This window comes from Anabrus simplex, chromosome 14 (assembly GCF_040414725.1).
Source record: "Anabrus simplex isolate iqAnaSimp1 chromosome 14, ASM4041472v1, whole genome shotgun sequence".
NCBI classification, from domain to species: domain Eukaryota; kingdom Metazoa; phylum Arthropoda; class Insecta; order Orthoptera; family Tettigoniidae; genus Anabrus; species Anabrus simplex.
The window spans coordinates 76358991-76379442 of record NC_090278.1 but is presented as its reverse complement, the minus strand read 5'-3'; the positions used below and the strand labels follow the sequence as shown (position 1 = coordinate 76379442).

Genomic DNA, 20452 nt, shown 5'->3' with positions numbered 1-20452 from the left:
TTATGCAACAGAAAGATGAATTCCTCTGCATGTTGATGCGATTTCCAGTCCTCGTCATACCCAGGATCTGATTAATTCTTCTGTTAACGTGAAATCAAGTTCATCTGAAGCACAAAGGGAAAATATACGAGGATTGGGGCAAAAGTCATGGCAACGTTCGTAGATATGTGAACGGATTACAAAAGTACATGTGTCATTTGGAAGTTCTGCAGGCATAGTGTGTATGCAGAACAATAGAAGGCTGTGTGATAGCTTGTAGTAGCACAGCGAGGGCTGTGAAATCAGTCAGTTGGGGAGTGTCGTGCGAGATGGAAGTAACCTGTGTTGAGCAGTGCGCTTACATCAAAATAGCCGTTCTCAGAGGGAGAAATGCGATGGAATGTCACAGTGAATTAGTGGAGGCCCTTGGGAATAATGCCTTACCATACCATACAGTAGCACGGTGGGTAGGAAAGTTTCAGCAAGGACGTGTGTCAACCAGTGATGAGCAATGTTTGGGACGACCTGTCAGTGTGCGGACCATCGTGGCACGTGCCGTCATCGAGCAGCTCCTGGATGAAGACAGACGGTGGACGCTACCGGGGTTAGAGAGGGCAAGTGGCATTGAGAAACGCGCCGTCCACAGAATATTGCATAATGAGCTGTAACTGTGCAAAATCGCATTGCGGTGGGTACCGCATGCACTGACGGAAGTTCAAGGGTGGATGCACTATGCAATATGCTCCGACCGCCTTGCATGCTGGCAATAGGACTGCGATCAATTCTTGTCACAAATAATCGCCATCAATAAATTTTGGGCCAGAGTATACGAACCAGAACTGAAACGTCAGTCCGCGGAGTGGCGACATGCTGGATCACCAACGAGGTAGGTCCGTCAGAATCCTTCCCCAGTCAAATTTATGGCAATTGTCGCGTATGATGTCAAGGGTGTCATTGTTTGTCACTTTGTTGTCACATGGCAGAACGGTGACCGCAGAGTACTACAGGGACAGGTACGACGTGGTGTATAGGAGAAACGTTTGGATCTTGTGGACAGTGCAATAATCCTGCACGACAATACAAAACCACAAAGCAGTGTGCAGGGCAGCTACTACGACGTTGGGGATGGGAAGAATTGGAGCACCCACTGTACTCTCCCAACATTTCGCCCTGTGACTGATCTCATTGAAAGATAAGGAACCACTACATGGTTCGCGGTTGGCAACACAAGAGGACATTGCTAATGCTGTACGCCAACAGGTGACCCGACTCACACATGTTGCAGCAGATGGTATTCAGCGCCTCCCACATCGTTGGCAGCGTGTGGTGTCAGTAGCAGGGACTACTTTGAGGATCTTTAGGCCTAGGTTTGTCATGTCAACTTTATGTGTACTGTGTTGTCATTCTTTTGCACTGGGAAGGCCATATTGCCCCCTGTATACTACCGTAATAAATTAGTGTGTTACGATATTTCAGTGCTTGTCCTTTCGTCTGTATATGTCACATTTTCCAACCAGACTGGTATCTTCAAGGAAAAAAACAAAAGTTGCCATGACTTTTGCCCCAACCCTCATATATTCTATCACATCTTCAACAACCTTTATTTCCAGACCTATATGAACATCTGTTCATCGCTTTTGACACAAAGTACAAAGGTACACATGTTGAAGTATGAAAAACCAAACTGGATACAAAGAAAGTTTAATTAACTGTATACACCAAACATATGTTTTAATATACAAGCAGTCATCACTCGTTAGAATTAATGCACGAGGTGAGAGTAAGAAGGTCGAAGAGAAGTCATGGAGGTAGGATTTTAAAGAGTTTGTGAACACCAAATAATGGCAAATTAAAAATTACCTGAGGCACCCGCTGTACGGTTCCAGGGTTAATCTTACGGGACCCACACTGATTCACTAACATGTGAAGACTTTGTTGTCTTCAGTAAATGATCCCAACTATAATACCAGAGAAAGAAACTTCACCCCCTTTGAACCCATGTGGAAAATGCTGAAACAGGTGAGTACAAGTAGTTCATATTTTCCAACTAAAGCCCTGGAGTGAAGAGGAAATAATATGCCAACAGAAGTACTATACTATGTGATGTTTTAATGGGCAAGGCAAAAAAAATCACTGGTCTAGCATTTTGATGAGTAAATATGTGCTATCTATGATTGATATTAGGACCACATTAAAAGGTCTAGGTTTCAGCTTCAAAAACTGTAGGACATGAGTTCTGTAAAGTTTAACTCTAGTTCAGCAATGATGCCAAGTGATAAGTTGTCGACTATTGGGATCAAAACCTAGTTCAAGCAGCTGAGCCGACATGTGAACCAGGTCCAAGTGCGAGAGCTTCTTTTTACGGGTTAACATCGCCGTCCAGAGGTGGGCGACGCCTCCAGTGTGGTGGTCTGCACAGAACATCAACACCATACGAGACTTGTGGATAACGTGGAGTACTGTTACATGCACAGGCACTGTGAAAAATAGAAAAACAATTTTTAGAAGAAATTCTGCTATTCTTACAGTAAGATAAAGAACAATTGTGAGTAGATAGATGGGTGAAGAATATACAGGATGAGTCAGGTAAGAGGTTCACCTAAAAATAACTTCTCAACTGAAGATATCAAAAAGTCTGGTTTTACTTTTAAGTCATATATACAGTAGTTAGCAGGAACACAAAATACGTCAAGTCAGTGCGTAAAAAGGGGAAAATACAAGAACAAACTTGAAAACAAAAGAACAAGGACAATCTCCATATCTTAATGCACTGCCGTCTCTTTATCGATCCCATTTCTAAATTCATCTCTTCTCGGCCCCTGACAAGCTCACTTCTGCTTCCCAGCTTTATCAAGAGGGCAGTTATTAACACTCATTGAGGGGCCATATTGTCCTGAGTTTCTAACATGTTTCTTCCCTTTTGCTGTACTTATTGAGGGGCCATATTGTCCTCGAGTTCCTAACATGTTTTTTCCCTTTCGCTGTACTTATCCTACACTTCCCACATCATGACTGTAATTTATCGAACCCCTCAGTAAATTATTCCAATCCCTACAAATATTTGCTGCAATTTATTCTCTTGAATTCCAAATATCTTCATATTATGATCTTTCCTACTTTTAAAAGCTCCAATCAAGCTTATTCGTCTGCATTTGAAGCTTGGTGCTATAGGATATTTCTGAAAATTAGAGAAATTGTCATGAATGAAGGGGTGCTTAGAAGAGCAGGAGTGAGATGATGTTTTATGAGACAAATAAAAAGATGGCGGGATCATCTGATATACTTAAAACATAGTGGGATATTGAAGAAAATAATAGAAGGGTCCCTAGAACAAATCATGCTGTTTTCTTTTGTATGTTTTCCAGTGATCATATCGATCCTGGTGAGGGTCTCTGTACATTGGAACCGTACTCTAGTTGGGGTCTTACCAGAATCTTATATGCCCCCTCCTTTACATTCTTATTACAAGCCCTGCATGTTAGAGATCTGTAACATTTATTTAGAATCTTGTTAATGTGATTACCCCAATGAAGAACATTCCTTACATTAACACTTTCAGTGATCTCCATGAGGTACTTTCACTCCGTCAACACAGTAATTAAAACAGAGGACTCGACTGATTACCACAGAAACACACAACAGTGAATAGTCCTAGCACATAAGATTGGAATCAGGAAGGGCACCCAGCTGTAAAAATGGGCCAAATCCATATGAGCTCCAACCCCAATAAATTGGGAAGAAACGATAGTCCTTAAACAATTTTCTTGAAGACAATGTAAGTTATTTTTCTTAGGCACTTACGGCTGCCAGCATGTTAGCTTAGTGAAGACTAAGGTTTAACCTGTCACATTTCAATTATCAAGATGACGAGATCTTAGAATTTTATAGACTCTTATTCTCAAAGGATATCATAAACTTTTAGCCCGATCTCATTTCAAATGACTATAACCTAACTATTAGTTCTTAAGATTGAATCACAAGTCATTCTTCAAGATTTTAGACATACTGATTGTTTGAAAATATTTGTGAGCAAACTTATTCTACCATAATTATAAATGAATGTATTTTTATCAACTTTTTCACTATTAAGTCCTTGTTAATAAGGCACGCTACCACTGATTCTGCCCCTATGATATTTTAGTAAAATAATTTTAAGATTGTAAAATGTAAAAATAGTTTTTAAGTTATTAGTTACGAACATAAACCAAACCTTGAGATTCTATACTGGCTGATGATGCTCTATGAAGGAGCAAAACTTGTCCCACATATAACTTCATATTAAAGAGCAAACTCTAAATGTAATAACATTTTGATATATTGAATAGGGACCATGCGAATGGCGAGTGGTGCGCTCTTGCGACTACCTCAGGAAAACGTTTGATGAGGTAAGCTGCAGGCCAGCGCTCGAGTTAATGTCGGTGTTAACTGAAAGAATGGAAAGTCGAACGAGTAAAAGCAAGCAAAACTTTCACTCATCGCCCAGCAAGGAATTGACATTAACATTTATTGAAGGGGACTTCTCCTTCAAATTAAAATGAAGTAGCCTCGTTGTGTTCACCCTGTGTTATTATGAGACATAAGGTGGCTTTTACAGCATGGTAAGCCTCTCAACATTGGCCAAAAAGAAAAAGCAATGTCTCTTCAACCCCTGAAAGCGTTTGGGACCTGATACAATGTACTTTTGTTACTGTTGGTTTTCTGCATTGAAAACTTTGAAGTACGTCACTGAGCAAAATAAAAAGACAAAAGTTCATACACAAACCCCTCAATGTGACACTACCCGTAACGACCATTCTTCAGTTAAGAATACAGTTTTACATATTCCGAACTATTGGCAGATAATACTGAAAATAAAACCTTTCCAGTAAGGGAATGACAGTAGATAGGAATTGCTCATCCCTTGAAATTTTCACAGTGATAATTCCTTTAGGAGAATATACAAACAGTTCACATAAGTTGATGTTTAAAACATACATGGATATCTGCACTTTAGCAGACGTGACTATCTTTAATATTAATTTCACCTTGTTGTCACACACAAATACGACACATTGCTCCGTTTCTCTTGAGTAATAAGCTTTTCTTTACACGAAAAAGGACACTTAATTTCCAAGAGAGAAAAACCATTGGGATGAAATACTATCCCGTGTGGACTCGAACACAGCCATGGCTGCTCTGCTTTGATGCACACTCCCACCTGTTTTACAAAACAGTCATTGAGTTTGCAGTACTCATCCATCGCTAGCTGTTGGTGTTGCAACCGTACCTCATCGCAGGTGTGATAAGGGATGTGGAAATTAGAAATGACCTGATGAGCTTGCTGGCTGGCAGATAATCGTAATTTTCTTTGTTTGAACCGTACAGCACAGCGATATTGAAACCTTGTGTCAAATGCAATTTTGTACATCTGTTCTGTTGTAACTGTAATGTTTGCGATATAAAATAGTTGCACATCTTGAGGCAAGAAATTGAGATAATTAACGGGTTTGATCGATAATCTAACAGCGGACATTTTCATAACAAAATAGCACCTATGGACTGCATGGGTATTCCGATTTTGTACTTCGTTCAGACACTAGATCAAATCCTCAATTTCGCTACGTTATACAGCATCATCTATAACGTTTTGTAGAATGGAACTTGCCACCACGTAATTTTCACTCTCACATTCGGCTTTAAGCATGTCGATGAAGACACGCTCAATATGTTTTACTCATTGGTACAAACAAGTTTTATTGAAAGTGGTTGATTCTGTTTGTTCAGCAACGTGGACGTATGGTTTCAACAGTTCTGTTATCTTCTCTCCTTTCGAATATACAGTAGATCCTTACGAGCACACTTCAGTTTTTCCCACTGTCGTACTATGGTTGTTTTGGAGGAGTCCGTCTCGGAGTTAATAAAGGAACAGAAAGCAGCAATGTGCTTACAGCGTTTCGACTGACCTGCTTTACATCCACAATCACCGTCAACAATGTTCCTCTTACTGTCAGTCTGAAAATAAATAAAAATACTTATAATGTGGAATTATTTATCGCATCACCTTTTGGAATTAAATGTTTTTGTTATAATCTTTGAACCATCTCATCATCATTCACAGCTTATCCCGCCTGCGCAGGGGAAGAACGTTCAAGAAGTTGCCCTTCCTCACTCATTATTTATAAACTGAAAATCTGCCGGGATTTGAACCACAGTCGCCGGAACTTGAGGCAAACCGCTCGCTAGCTCGTTTATAATAGAAGAATAACTGAGAAAAACTGGCTTGCTTTTCCTATGTTAGTTTAGCTGCTAGCCTCTGACTTTAGTAACCGTGGTTTGAACCCCAGTGTCACTGAAGTGCGATTTTCAGTTGAAAGAATTGTTTCAGGAAAGGCATACAACTTTAAATTCATGATTACGACTCTTACAGGACTCAGTGTATGCAATGGCCCCGTGCAATGATTCAATAATTTATAACTAAAGTTATTGTGAATAAATAATTAACAATTTCCCGAAGTAGGAATAAAATATAGTAAATACCTTAATTTCAAAGTTGTATGGTGGCTGATTAATACTCGTTTGCCTTAGACACTTGCCGTATAATCCTTGCCCTAACCTTTCCTTCACGTCAAAGACATGGTTACTGCTATTTAAATCTACACCTTTCTTTAGCGTTGATTCCCAGAAATAATCTGAGTGTTGCACTGTCTGAAATCCTACATAAATTATAGCGGTCGCTGCAACTGTCGAAGCCATCATTGTCTGGCTTTACCTCCTTATTTTACAATCACAAGTCAAAGCTTACTGCGCTGGTTGCAATGAACTACACTGTCAAAGGTCTCGTGAGTGCCCCATCAAACGACTGCAGCTGTTTCCGTTAGGGGCGCTAGCTACTAAAAATCTGGTGCACGCACGGTCCCTATAGGTGGTTTATAATAATACATTGTTTGTTTTAATTAAACAGACTTTCATACGGATTAAAAGATGAGGTTACATACCACCTAGTCGAGCAGCTCGTCTCCTTTCTCTCAAGTCTTCCCAGCCCAAAATTTGCAACATTTTTGTAATGCTACTCTTTTGTTTGAAATCACCCAGAACAAATCAAGCTTGCCTTTATTTGGATTTTTTCCTGTTCTTTAATCAAGTAATCCTGGTGAGGGTCCCATATGCTGGAACCATACTCTAGTTGGGGTCTTACCCGAGACTTATATGCCCTCTTCTTTACATTCTTACTACAACCCCTAAATACTCTCAAAACCATGTGCAGAGATCTGTACCCTTTATTTACAATCATATTTATGCGATTACCCCATTGAAGATCTTTCCTTATATTAACACCTAGGTACTTACAATGATCAACTTTCAAGCCATCAACGCAGTAATTAAAACTGAGAGAACTTGTCCTATTTGTAAAACACACAACCTGACTTTTAACCCTGTTTATTGTCATGCCATTGCCTTCTGTCCTTCTCACAACATTATCAAGGTCATTTTGCAGTTGTTCACAATCTTGTAACTTATTTATTACTCTGTATAGAATAACATCAAAGCAAAATTGACCATGTTTTATACCTACTTCATTCCAATTCTCACATGTGGATGTGAAATACGTACCTGGCATAGCAAGGCAAACAGTAAAATCCAGTCAACAGGAATTAAATTCATCAGAACAATAAACCAAAAGATCACGAAAGAAAAGCTGGAAGGAGGCTGGCATCAAAATACCTGTTACCAAGTTTTTAGGAAGACGCAGGCTACAATGGTTTGGGCATGTAATGAGGATGGACAGACCGAGAAAAAGCAAGGAATTACTTTGACAGAGAATTGAAAGGGGACAGGCCAGTTGGGAGACCAAGGACTAGACGGATAGACACAGTGAAATCGGAGGTCACCAAGAGGAATGCCAAGTGGGAGGACATAGAGGAACAGAAACTATATTTTGACAGGAAGAAGTGGCAAGCACTTGTTCACCACACCCGGGAAACTGGTGCTGGAAAATGATGATGATGAGTCAATTGGCGGCTACCTTTTACAGAAAGGTAAATCCCATCGCACACTTTTGAGTACAGCTTTTTATTCCACACATTCTTTCTTGATAAATCTTCAATCTGTACTCAGTCGCCTCTTCTTCGAACACAATATCACCTTTCTCCTTCTTTTCTTCGTTTTCTTGTAGTGACAATTCCTGAACAACAGATTGTGAATCCTAAGGATTTGTTGAGTAGCATACTGTACTGTAGGGAAATTGGGTTGCCCAGACAGTCGAAGGAAATATCCAGCTGTTAATCCCCAAAACAAAGTGTCTAGGAAAGAAAGAGCGCATTATACCATACATTACCTGCATTTGCATCACAGATCATCTGCTATGAATAGGATTTTTAAAATATTGCTAAACATGAAGTATTGGAAATTATCCATTTAAGGGCATATTTTGGATTCTATTTCTGCTTAATCCAGAGTTACATTTTATGTCTATTTCAAGAGACTGGGATAAATTCCCATTAAAGACATGTTTCCACTTAATACAGGCATTTAAGATAGGTTTTACTGTACCATAGCTACTTTCACAACCTGCATAATCACATAAAATAGAAAAATTATCACTGAACAATGAGAGAGAAAACAAAGAGAAAAATTTAACATTTTACCTCCAAGTGGTGAAAGGGCTGTCCAGTGGCTTGTGTCTTCTATAGTGGTAGGCATATTGATTGTCATACCACCATTGTTTGAAGTTGGCTCAAAGCTCCATTCTTGATTCAGAAATGTCTCATTAGAATACTGGAAGTCTGCTTTAATGCAGACATTTTCATCTTCTAGAGCCTCAATGTCTTCATCAAATAATATGATGGCTAGATACCATTTTCCAACCAACTAAAACAGATTCATAAATAGTGTGAACATTTGAGGGTATGGTATTATACTAATTAAAAAGAGGTGAAAACACTGATGTTTGTATCATTATACTGAAAGACGTCTAAACATCCCTCCTCACCGTGTGTCTTAAATATCTATCTCCCATACACCCAATATGAAGCTGTCACTGTACAAAAAAACTGTATAATTGGCCCAGCCAACAAAAATATGCAACGTTGCCCTGTTTGCTTTTTTCCCCAGTGTCGGCTCAGTTATTGTAGCTTGAATGTTCTTCAGTCTGTCAAACTCTAATTATACAACACTATAACATATCTGTAAAGAAACACTATTAACCCTACATTAGTCGTGCACTTACAGTTGCATATTTAGTCACGCGCAGACTTTTATTCCGCATAATAAATAACTGGCAAAACTGTTGAAATAATGTAATTATAATTCTTCTTCTTCTTCTTTTCTAGCCTATTTCAATCCACTGCTGGATATAGGCCTCTTCCATATGTTTCCATCGTCTTCGGTCTTGAACCACTTGGAACCAGCGTGTTCCAGCCAACAGCTTTACATCGTCGAGCCATCTCTTCTGGGGTCTTCCAATGCCTCTCTTGTGTCCCCATGGTCTCCAGTGAATTATAATTAATATTCTTTAATTTAATAATTGGTGGAAATACACTTATTTTGGTGTATGCATATTTATAACTTAACGTATTTTAAAAAGTTATAGGCAAAGAATTTGAACATATATTTTAATAAAATATTCATTTAAATAATTATTATTTATTATTTACATATTTTACGCCCACATTGGAGCACTGAAATCAATACATTTGAGTTAATTTCTTCTTCTTCTTCTCCCAGAACTTTTTCATCCTCTCCGACCTGGAAGCCCTTTGTGTGTCCGATATAGTATATTGTTTCCGTTCAACTGCTTTTAGTTTGAGACTTATGCTTTTGTTCTTCAAAATCCTCTTCTCTTTTCTGTCTTTGATATGTCTTTGTGGTCTTATGGGTGGAACAATGAAACATAATAAAATCAAAACATGAAGGACTAAATCTTAAACACCTAAAATTCTTATCAATGACAAAGTTATCGATCGTAAAGTTGATGAACATATTATGTAAGTCAAGGCAAGAATTATCTGAAAGATATTCTGGAAATTACAGAATAACAAGTATATATAAACTAAAAAAACGAAGTCCTTACAGCTCAGGCTTACAACTTAAATACCCTCCTGATTTTCTTCTTCTGGTTCTTCCAGACTGCACATTGTGCTGTATGTAACAGTTTTCTTCTGCACCCCACTGCAATGTTGTGGGATAAAAGGAGCCATGATTGGAGGGCGGGAAACGACTCTTGTTGTTCAAAATCACAATACATCTCGAGATCACGCCATCAAAATGGCTGTTTTGTTTAGTTGCGCACGGAATTCCTCTCCGCACAATTCTGCTTTCAAAATAAAATTCCCACTGCTACTGAATGGTTGGAAAACGCTTGAATTTTTGAATTGTAATATAAAAGTGAACAATCAAAAGGCAGCTAGAAAAAATAGTTAATTATTCCCATGGAAGATAGAGGAAATATTAAGTAACACAATTTAATGAGGAACAAAATTCTGAATAATTAAGGGTTAAACAAAGAATAACATATTTCTTTCTTGAATGAACATATAATCAGATTCTATCAAATCATGCTACTTTTAAAAAAAATGGTTATAAATTTAGAAACATTCATGTTAAAAATCTGTTTGTACCCTTTAATACTTGAGAGTTATAATTTATTGAAAGTTAGAAATTTCATTATGGCCCATATGAACTGGGATTACAGTTCATTAAATGTATTTCGGATCCACCTTTTCCATACAATAATAATTTATTGATGTGAATTATATCACATGCCGTTCATAAAAGAGTGATACTAGTTTCGACATTAATTACATGTCATCATAAGCCAGTGATACAATTAAGCAATACAGAAATATCCAAAAAACAATATATTTATTATTTATTTAGCGTATGACATTAAAAATAAAAAACACACAATCACAAATTAAATATACAGTACACTATGTAGGTTACAATTTCACCATCAAGCTCTGCAAATAGTCTATACAAGAAGGATTTGGGTCAAGAAAGTCTTTTGGGCTACCCAGGGGGCACTGTTCCACTATATGACGAACTGTTTGCTTAGGGGCAACGCAGCTACATTCCGGGGAGGGAAGTTTGCCCCATTTATAGAGGAAGTCAGCGCACTTTCCATGGCCTGTCCTGATACGATTGAGGGTTGTCCAGGTTTTGCGAGGTAGGTCAAATTCTTTTGGAATACTTGTTATACAAGGGAAGTTCTGATACTCAGCTGGAGCCATAGAAGTCCATTCCTGAAACCAATCCTGCTGCAGGCTAAATTTGTCAACCAGGATTTTGGCAGTCCTTATTGGTGAAGCTGATTCCTGCCCGTGGTGCCCCTGCTAAGGTAGTTGGAAAATATTTTCCATTACCGAACTGAACGTCAGCATTTGACAGCCAGATAATCCTAGTGATCTTCTGGCTTAAAACTCATCACAATAAAAAACAATATAAAATACATGACACACATACAGTAGTAATTTAAAATAAGTTAAACTCATGATACAAAAATATGGAATGAGAATATGGTGCATCAGACCATGAAGTAAAATTCTTTAAAATCTAAAGTGAGAAACTCAGTTGTTAAGTCCATTCACACATGAGAGATGATCCAGCTTGAAAGATATAAGTCATAAAATGTTTATATCTTTGTCTTGTTAAAAGAAAATTGCAAAACATATGTCATTCATGTGAAGAATAACTTTTGTTTGTATAAGCTGTGGTATTTGACGGTCTTAACTCAGGTGGTTCCAGAGAAAATAGTATGAGCATTTGAAGATCTTAATTTGAAACCATGCTTGATTAGCAGTTTGATATGGGACCATGGAAACTTTGAGCAGCGTGTTGGAACAGTTAGCGAATCCACTCCATCTTTTTGTACCATACTTTTAACTTATTTTAAATTACTATTGTATGTGTGGCATGTGTTTTATATTCATTTTTTTATGTTCGTGTTTTGCTTAATTGTATCACTCGTGATGATGACACATAATTAGTGTTGAAACTGGTACCACCACGGCATGTGATGAAATGAAATGGCGGATGGCTTTTAGTGCCGGGAGTGTCCGAGGACATGTTCGGCTCGCCAGGCGCAGGTCATTTTTTTGATTTGATGTTCGTAGGCGACCTGTGCATCATGATGAGGATGAAATGATGATGAAGACGACACATACACCCAGCCCTAGAGCCGTCAAAATTAACCAATGATGGTTAAAATTCCCAACCCTGCCGGGAATCGAACCCGGGACCCCTGTGACCAAAGGCCAGCACGCTAACCATTTAGCCATGGAGCCGGACAACTGCATGTGATACAATTCATATCAATAAATTATTATTGTATTGAAAAGGTGGATCCGACATATCTTTAATTCACAGTTATAATTTATGTAGTGAAGTGCTCAGTGGTGCGTCCTCTCTCTTTGCCGGTCTAACAAGGAGTAGCAATGTAACACTCTGTCATTGGCATGAGGCCAGCTGGCTACCTTAACGGTAATTCCAGTTACGTAATGCTTCAATGAAGTCAATGGCTACTTTGAATTGCAATTTTAGCCTTATTATTGATATTTTTTTAAGTAATTTGGAAAATGTTTAAACATTACATGATAATTAAACAACTCCTGTATATCAAAAATAAGGTCGCTAGAAGGAAACCGTAAATTAATTTCATTGATTGCAAATGTTAAAACATTTAAGCTCTTTAGGCTTTTGCAATCGTGAAATTACCAGCGTTTCACCCTAGTGTAGCAGTGTAGTGTAGTGTACTCTTGTATAATTTCCAAAGCAATTAAAATACAATAATACCCAAAAGTGGAGACGTTCAAATACCTGGGGAGTGAATTAATGGAGAATGCTCGACTGGATGCTGAAATTAGTAAGAGGATTCAAGCTGGAAGCTGTTTCTATCATAGTGTAAGAAACATGTTATGGAACAAAGATGTGCCAATGGAAGCAAAGGAAACTATGTACAAGATGTATTATGTACCCATAACAACTTACGGAGCAGAAACTTGGACAATGACAAAGGATGAGAGTCGAATACAGATAGCCGAAATGAAGCTCTTGATGAGTATGATACGGAAGATTAGAAGAGACAAAATCAGGAATGAGAAAAATCCAGGAAGAAATTGGAGTGGAAAAAATGAATGATAGAATAGAGAAGAGCTGACTAAGATGGTTTGGACACATAAAGCGAATGAGTGATAAACGATTGCCAAAACAAGGTGATGGAAATACAAATGCAAGGAAGGAGAGGCTGCGGACGACCGCGATTGAGATGGAAGGACACAATCCAATGCAGTAGTAGAGAAAGAAACCTGGACTGGGACACAGTGTTGGAGGAGGAGTGGTAGAAAGACCGAAGAAAGTGGAGACAAACTATATTTGCCCCTACCCGACTACAGCTGGATAATGGGAAATGATGATGAATACCTATGAGGAGAGATGCAGCACGAGGAGTACTTCATTTATATAAGCTGTAACATTACAATTATTGGAAGAGAAAACACAGGTTTTAGCATAAATGGTTTTACACTTTTCAATTTTTTTTTTACGTAGTTGGATCACTTTAATCAGTCATATACATTAAAGTCTAATAATATTAAATAGTCAGTTTTTCAGCTTCTTTGTCCGCTTCCAAAACTTCTTCATCCTGTTGGACCTGGCTGCCCTTTGGTTGTCAGTAATGGTGTACTTCCTTCATTCAAATGTTATCAGTTTGAATCGGAAGTTTTTATTCCTTAGAATCCTCTTCTTTTCTCTGCCTTCAATTTGGAGCATTGAAAAATTCCATTCTTCTAAATCATTCATGATCTCTGTGAACCAAGTGTTCTTTGTTTTATTTATCCAGAAGTAACTAAATAACTGTTTCACTAGTCAGGTTTCTGGCAGTCTGAATATATGACAAGAAAAGGCAATTCACCTTTTCCGTATGGTATCTATTATTGATTCGCTTTCATGATATACCACTTGCTAATCTCCATTGGCCATCAACATAGTGTTTCTTATTGCTAATTGTCCTGATGATTCTTCTATCTAGTCTCTGCAATTTATCGGTTGTTGATTTAGTGTTCAACTCGAAGAGTGTTTCACGGGCATAAGTTACTTCGGGTTTAACAACTGTGTTGTAATGCTGAAATTTAGCATTTATGGAGAGAGTTATTTTATTTTATAATTTGGCCAGGTGCTTTGCTGTGCTGTTTTCAGTTTAGATGTTCTGCTGTCGATCAATGTTTTCTCTTTTGTGTACCAGGTTATAATTTCCCAAAATATTTGAACTTATTCACAATCTTAATTTATTTGGCATTGTTGAGGTGATGGCTAGTGTTACAATTGTGAAGGTCGGCATCATTTCACTCTTTTCAAACGAGATTTGCAGTACGATTTTTGCAGCAGTTTCCTTGAGTTCTTCAATTTGAAATTTAGCTTCATCCACACAACTTGCTAGTAATAAAAGATCGTCTGCAAATGCTAGGCAATTAAGTTTAATATTTCTGCCTATCTTGATGTTTGAATGACATTTCTTTACCCATTCTCGCATGACTTTCTCCAGGGCACAGTTAAACAATAATGGCGAGAGTCCATCTCCCTCTCTAAGTCCAGTGTGAATTTCAAACGGCTCAGACAATTCGCCTCTAAAGTTGACTTTTGACTTAGTATTCTTAAGAATGATTCCATTAAGATTGATGAGTTTTTGGTGTAAACCAAATTCTTTAAGGACTTTCAGCAGTGACTCACGATGAATACTGTCATAAGCTGTTTTGAAATCAACAAAAGTGATGATTAATCTCTTGTTCCGAACTGTATGGTGTTTCATGATCCACTTAAGACTGATGATTTGATTGGAACAGCTTTGTCCTGGTCGAAATCCTCCCTGATATTCTCCCAGTTCACGGTCAAGTTATTCCTGAATTCTTATATATATATATATATATATATAAAACTAGCAATTACCCGTGGTTTTGCTCGCGTGGATTCCGTAATTTGTTAAAAGTAATCGTTCCTCGGTACTGTACCAAGACATTACCGGAAAATCCCTAAAGTATAAAAACTCACTAAAAAATTGAGTTTCATTTACTCCAGAAACTCTTTGTAAACAACGTTTGTGGTTTTGCCTTTTGGGGCCAAGATGGCCATGCAGCATAGAACTGTACATGTGAGAAAATCGCAAGATGAAAAAAAATGTTTCTTTATTTTTAAAGGAGATTCCGAATACCAATTTCCACATTGGTAACACCTTCAGTTTTAGAGATGTCCATAAAAATAATTCAACCCCTTTATCAGTCCTCTCCTCCCCACGTAAGTGGATTTTCCAAAAACAAAAGAAAACATACTTTTTTATTTTTCAAAGAGATTCCAAAAATCAGTTTTCACATCTGTAACATCTTCAGTTCTTTAGATATAAGTATCTTCATTAAAAAATCAGCTCTTTTTTTCACTTCTCTTCATCCCCATTTAGTGTCTTTTTTTAAAACAAAAAGTATATGTTCCTGTTTTTTTTTTTTTTTTTTTCAAGGAATTTTCAACATACCAAGTTTCACGTTTGTAACGTGTTAAGTTTTTGAAATAAACTGTAGATATACTCATTTTAAAATTTCACACGCTTTTTCAATTCTGTTCACCCCCTTAAGTGGATTTTCTGAAAACAATAGGATATGCCTTTCATTACTTTGAAAGAAGAATCCAAATACAAATTTTCACGTCTGTAACATTTCAGTTTTTGAGATATAAGTATCCTCATAAAAAGAATATAACAAATTCTTCAGCCCCCATATCCCATTAAGTTGATTTTCCCCTCCCCGTATGTGTGTTTCTTTTTAAAGTAGATTTCAAACACCAATTTTCATGTCTCTAACCTTCAGCTTTTGAGACATAAGTGTCCCCATAAAAAGAATAACAATTTTTTCACTTCCTTTCACCCTTCCCCTTTGGTGAATTTTCCAAAATTGAAAAATACATGTTTCTTTATTTATAAAGGAGCTTCCTTATACTAATTACCACAACTGTAATATCCTCAGTTTTTGAGCTTTATCCTCATATAAAGAATTCAACTCCTTTTTCAGCCCCCACCCCCATTTGATTCCCCCTCCCCCCCCCCCCAAAAAAAGCATGTTTCTTTATTTCTAAAGGAGATTCCAAATACCAATTTTCACGCCTGTAATATTTTTTTTAGATATACTGTACGTATCCTCATACAAATAATTCAATTAATTTTACAATATTTTCACACTCCTTAAGTATTTTTTCTGAAAACAAAAATATATGTTTCTTTATTTTTAAAGGAGATACCAAGTACCAATTTTCATGTCTGCAACATCTTTAGTTTATGAGATATAAGTATCCTCGTACAAAGAATTCAACTAATATTACAATTCTTTCACCCAGCCCCCTTAATTGGATTTTCCTAAAATAACTAAATATGTATTTCTTTATTTTTAAAGGAGACTCCAAATACCAATTTTCATGTCTGTAACATCTTCAGTTTTTGAGATATCACTATCCTAATAAAAATAATTCAACCCCCTTTGCAGTCCTTTTTACCCCCTACTCTTTTAAGTGTTTTTTCTGAAAACAGAAAATACATGTTTCTTTATTTTCATAAGAGATTAAAGATACTAATTTTCACATCTGTAACATGTTCAATTTTTGAGATGTTCCGAAGATACGCTCATTTTTAAAATTCTCCCCCTTTTTCAGTTCTCCTTAAGTGGATTTTTCGAGAACAAATTCTCTATGTTTCTTTACTTTTACAGGACATTCCAAATACCAGTTTTCATGCCTGTAACATGTTATGTTTCTGAGATATACTGTAGATACATTCATTTTAAAAATTCACCCCATTTGTCACTCCTGTTCAGCCCCCTATTAATTGAATTTTCCAAAAACAAAAAATATGCATACTCATGATATTTTTATGTAAAATAGAAAACACAGCACTAAATATATTTTTTTTTTTTTTTGCTAGGGGCTTTACGTCGCGCCAACACAGATAGGTCTTATGGCGACGATGGGATAGGAAAGGCCTAGGAGTTGGAAGGAAGCGGCCATGGCCTTAATTAAGGTACAGCCCCAGCATTTGCCTGGTGTGAAAATGGGAAACCACGGAAAACCATTTTCAGGGCTGCCGATAGTGGGATTCGAACCTACTATCTCCCGGATGCAAGCTCACAGCCGCGCCTCTACGCGCACGGCTAACTCGCCCGGTCAGCACTAAATAGATGGCAAGTAAGATAACATGACACTGAATACTGTACAAGAAAGACATTATTCATATGTTTGTGTATGTGTGAAATGTCCTAAAACAAGGATCAACACACAATGCTACTCCTTACATGAGGAAAAAGGATAAAACAAGGATTCAGGCAGCTGAAATGAGATTCGTCCGAGCGATGGTTGGCAAAATAAGATGAGATAAAATTTGTAATGAAAACATCAGAGACATGGCTCAGGTTGGCAGAATGCAGGATAACATAACTCTGTGTAGACTCAAATGGTATGGTCACATGTGAAGGATGGATCCTGATCGCATACCCAGAAAAATGTATGATCTGCAGTTAAAATATTCAAGACCAAGAGGGCGGCCAAGAATGCGATGTACAGACATGGTGAAAAACGACATTCAGCAATGAGCAGGGGACTGGAACAGCAGTGAAGAAGGAGAAAAGAACCTACAAAGACAGAAGTTGGTGGAGAGGCTTCGTTCGCCAACCTATTGTATTGATGGAACGACGTGGGATGTGTATGTATGTAAGACAGGGGAGTTGTGCTCTCACCTCTTTTGTTTATTATGGTCATGGACGAAATTGTAAAGGAAACAAAGGAACCCTATGGAGATAAAGATACTGCTATTTGCAGGTAATGTTGTGATCTAGGGAAAGAACAGCAAAGAAGTGCAATAACAACTAGATGTACTGAACAAAAAAATTGAGAAGTATGGCATGAAAATCAGGAGTGTACAGAGAAAAGCAAGACTATGGTGATGTCGAGAGGGGAAAGGCAAGGAAAGGGCACTGTGAAAATTGGAAGTCAGAGTCTGGAAATTGTGGACAGTTTTAAATACCTAGGAAGTGAATTCATGCAAAATGCTAGGGTGGACAAGGAGATCAGTAGGAGGGTACAGTAGAGTAATGCATTCTACCAAAGTATAAGAAAACTTGTTTGGAGCAAAGAAGTACCAAGGAAAAGTACAGAGATAATGTACTTTGAACCCATACTGACTTATGCAGTTGAGACTTGCACTCTGACTAGCAGGCAAGAGAACAGAATTCAAGCCAGTGAGATGAAATTCCTAAGAAGTATGATAGGAAAGACAGAGTGAGAAATAAAGATGTTGGCAAGGAAGTTGGGATAGGAAAGCTAAATGAGAGAGTTGAAAAGAATAAACTAAAGTGGTTTGGGCATGTAAAGAGGATGGAAGATGGAGGAGAATAGAATTCCAAGACAGATACTGAAGGCAAGAGAGCAAGAGGAAGATCTAGAACAAGGTGGATTGAATCAGTGAAGAGCGGCATAAGAAGATAAAATAATAAACTGGGACAAGATCGTGGAAGAGGAAGATGGAGAAGTGCCATAAATACCCTGACCCTGCAGGAACTGGATAAGGAGAACTGATGATGATGAGCAAGATAAATGAAATGACAGATCAGACAGTACTTTACTTCATGAACATTTCTGAGACCCTTGATAGGGACATGTACACGTCAACACTTCACATCCAAGTACTGTAGTTCATTGGCAATTAATGGGATATTAACCAGTTGTAACAAAGAAAGCAAAGCCAACACAAACATGTGATACAGGTTTGAACTACCGTATCTAGTAAGATGTATGAAGGCAGAAGGAATATGTTTCTGTCATACACATATGCTGTGTGTGAGCAGGGCTTCTTGTGAAAATCCACAACCTGTTTCCAGTCGTTGGACCGGGTCAGGAATGGAATGAATGAAACCCCCATCTAGCGGCGAGGATAGGAATTGTGCCAGCTGCCGAAGCCTGTCGCACTCCTCTGGGGCAATGATTAATGACTGACAGATGAAATTAAATGATATTGGAGAGTGTTGTTGGAATGAAATATGACAAGGAAAAACCAGAGTACCCAGAGAAAAACCTGTCCCGCCTCTGCTTTTTCCAGCACAAATCTCACATGGAGTGACCGGGATTTCAACCACGAAACCCAGAGGTGAGAGGCCGGCGCGCTGTCACCTGAGCCACAGAGGCTCTAATTACTTGTAGTAAAATTAAAATATTTTTCTAGTTCACTGACTACAAATGCTACTTAAACCATCATTTTCATTCATTACCATTCATGAAATAATGTTCAGATTTTAATAAAACCTAACAGTTACCAGTAATTTAAAAAAATTAATTATACATTAATCTAAATGGGATCCAAATCTAAATGCTACAGTTCACAGAATATTTACATCATTCTTTTGTTGACATGATGATAAAACTTACATCAACAACATATAGTCCAGATTCTTTTTCCAATATTGCATTACAGTACTAATATACCGTACTGTAAGTTATTTTTTTTAAAGTTAAATTATTTGTGTCATAGACATGAGTCTACAAAATGTAATACAGTGCAAAATTTCATGGCAGTACCTTCAATATTTTTTTTTAAATGATGAAAACCATGGGCAATGACCTAGATGTTAAGGCCCCTTCAAAAACAACAACAATCATCATCGATGAAAACTGTATTACCTAACAATGAAAATTATGGAAAATAAACACCGAACAGAGGGACATAACAAAAGACACATGGAGATAATGAGTATAATTTTATTTTGTACCAAATAGGGAAAAGAATATTCTGTAAGGAATAAATGAAAAATGTAATTTTTTGACCTATGAAAGGAAATCCACTTAAAATCATAGCCTATGTAGATATTAAAAATCAGAAATAAAAATCTAATTATTTTAAAAATTTGTCTAACTTTTTATAGTGTAATGAGGTTGAAAATGCGTTGAAAATATTGAATAAACATAAAGAATAATCAAGGGAAATAAAAGACTACCGGTATCTGAAATATTAATTATGAATGGGCCTGTTTGTTACATTTCATTCTCAATTAAATTTATGAAGTTATTATTGACAAGTTAATGATAAATTTGTTTTTATGGATGGAATGGCTTTTTAAACTTACCTTTTCAATATTTGATTTTATTGATGAATTTATATTTGGGCAGGCTGTCAAACTAGAATTGAAGTTGAAGTTTGCATTTGTCAAAGATGAACCAGTGCTTAGGAAGCATAGCAGGAAGAGAAGCTTATGCATGCTGCTGTATACTGAGATGTAATGCTTCAGTATACTACTGCGCGAGTTTTATTTTTATTCTGATGTAAACAGGAAGAAAGAGAGAGAGAGAGAGAGCCTGCCATTAGCCAGGAAGTGATTATGGATGACCATACCCATCCTGTTTACTATATCCTGTAAGTGAAGATAATGACTTCGAAGAGCAAGTGTCAGGGTACTAAGGGTCAATGAATGAACGGAAAAAAATC

The 20452-nt window shown here is 37.4% G+C and overlaps 1 protein-coding gene across 1 annotated transcript; it reads right to left on the bottom strand.

The window, feature by feature from the left end:
• Positions 1–1663: 1663 nt before the first annotated feature.
• LOC136885716 (uncharacterized) lies at positions 1664–20353 on the bottom strand. Its single transcript, XM_067158439.2, has 3 exons — positions 20094–20353; positions 8604–8826; positions 1664–2456 (listed from the first exon to the last, which is right to left on the bottom strand). The coding sequence occupies exons 1-3, from the start codon at positions 20223–20225 to the stop codon at positions 2236–2238; spliced, it is 576 nt and encodes a 191-aa protein (XP_067014540.2). The 5' UTR covers positions 20226–20353; the 3' UTR covers positions 1664–2235.
• Positions 20354–20452: the final 99 nt, after the last annotated feature.

Coding starts and splice junctions, on each gene's coding strand:
- LOC136885716 (XM_067158439.2), bottom strand. CDS start 20,225: ATGCATAAGCTTCTCTTCCTGCTATGCTTCCTAAGCACTGGTTCATCT. Junction 8,827..20,093: donor TAAAATCAAATATTGAAAAG/GTAAGTTTAAAA, acceptor AATCTGTTTTAG/TTGGTTGGAAAATGGTATCT. Junction 2,457..8,603: donor AGCCCTTTCACCACTTGGAG/GTAAAATGTTAA, acceptor TATTTTTCACAG/TGCCTGTGCATGTAACAGTA.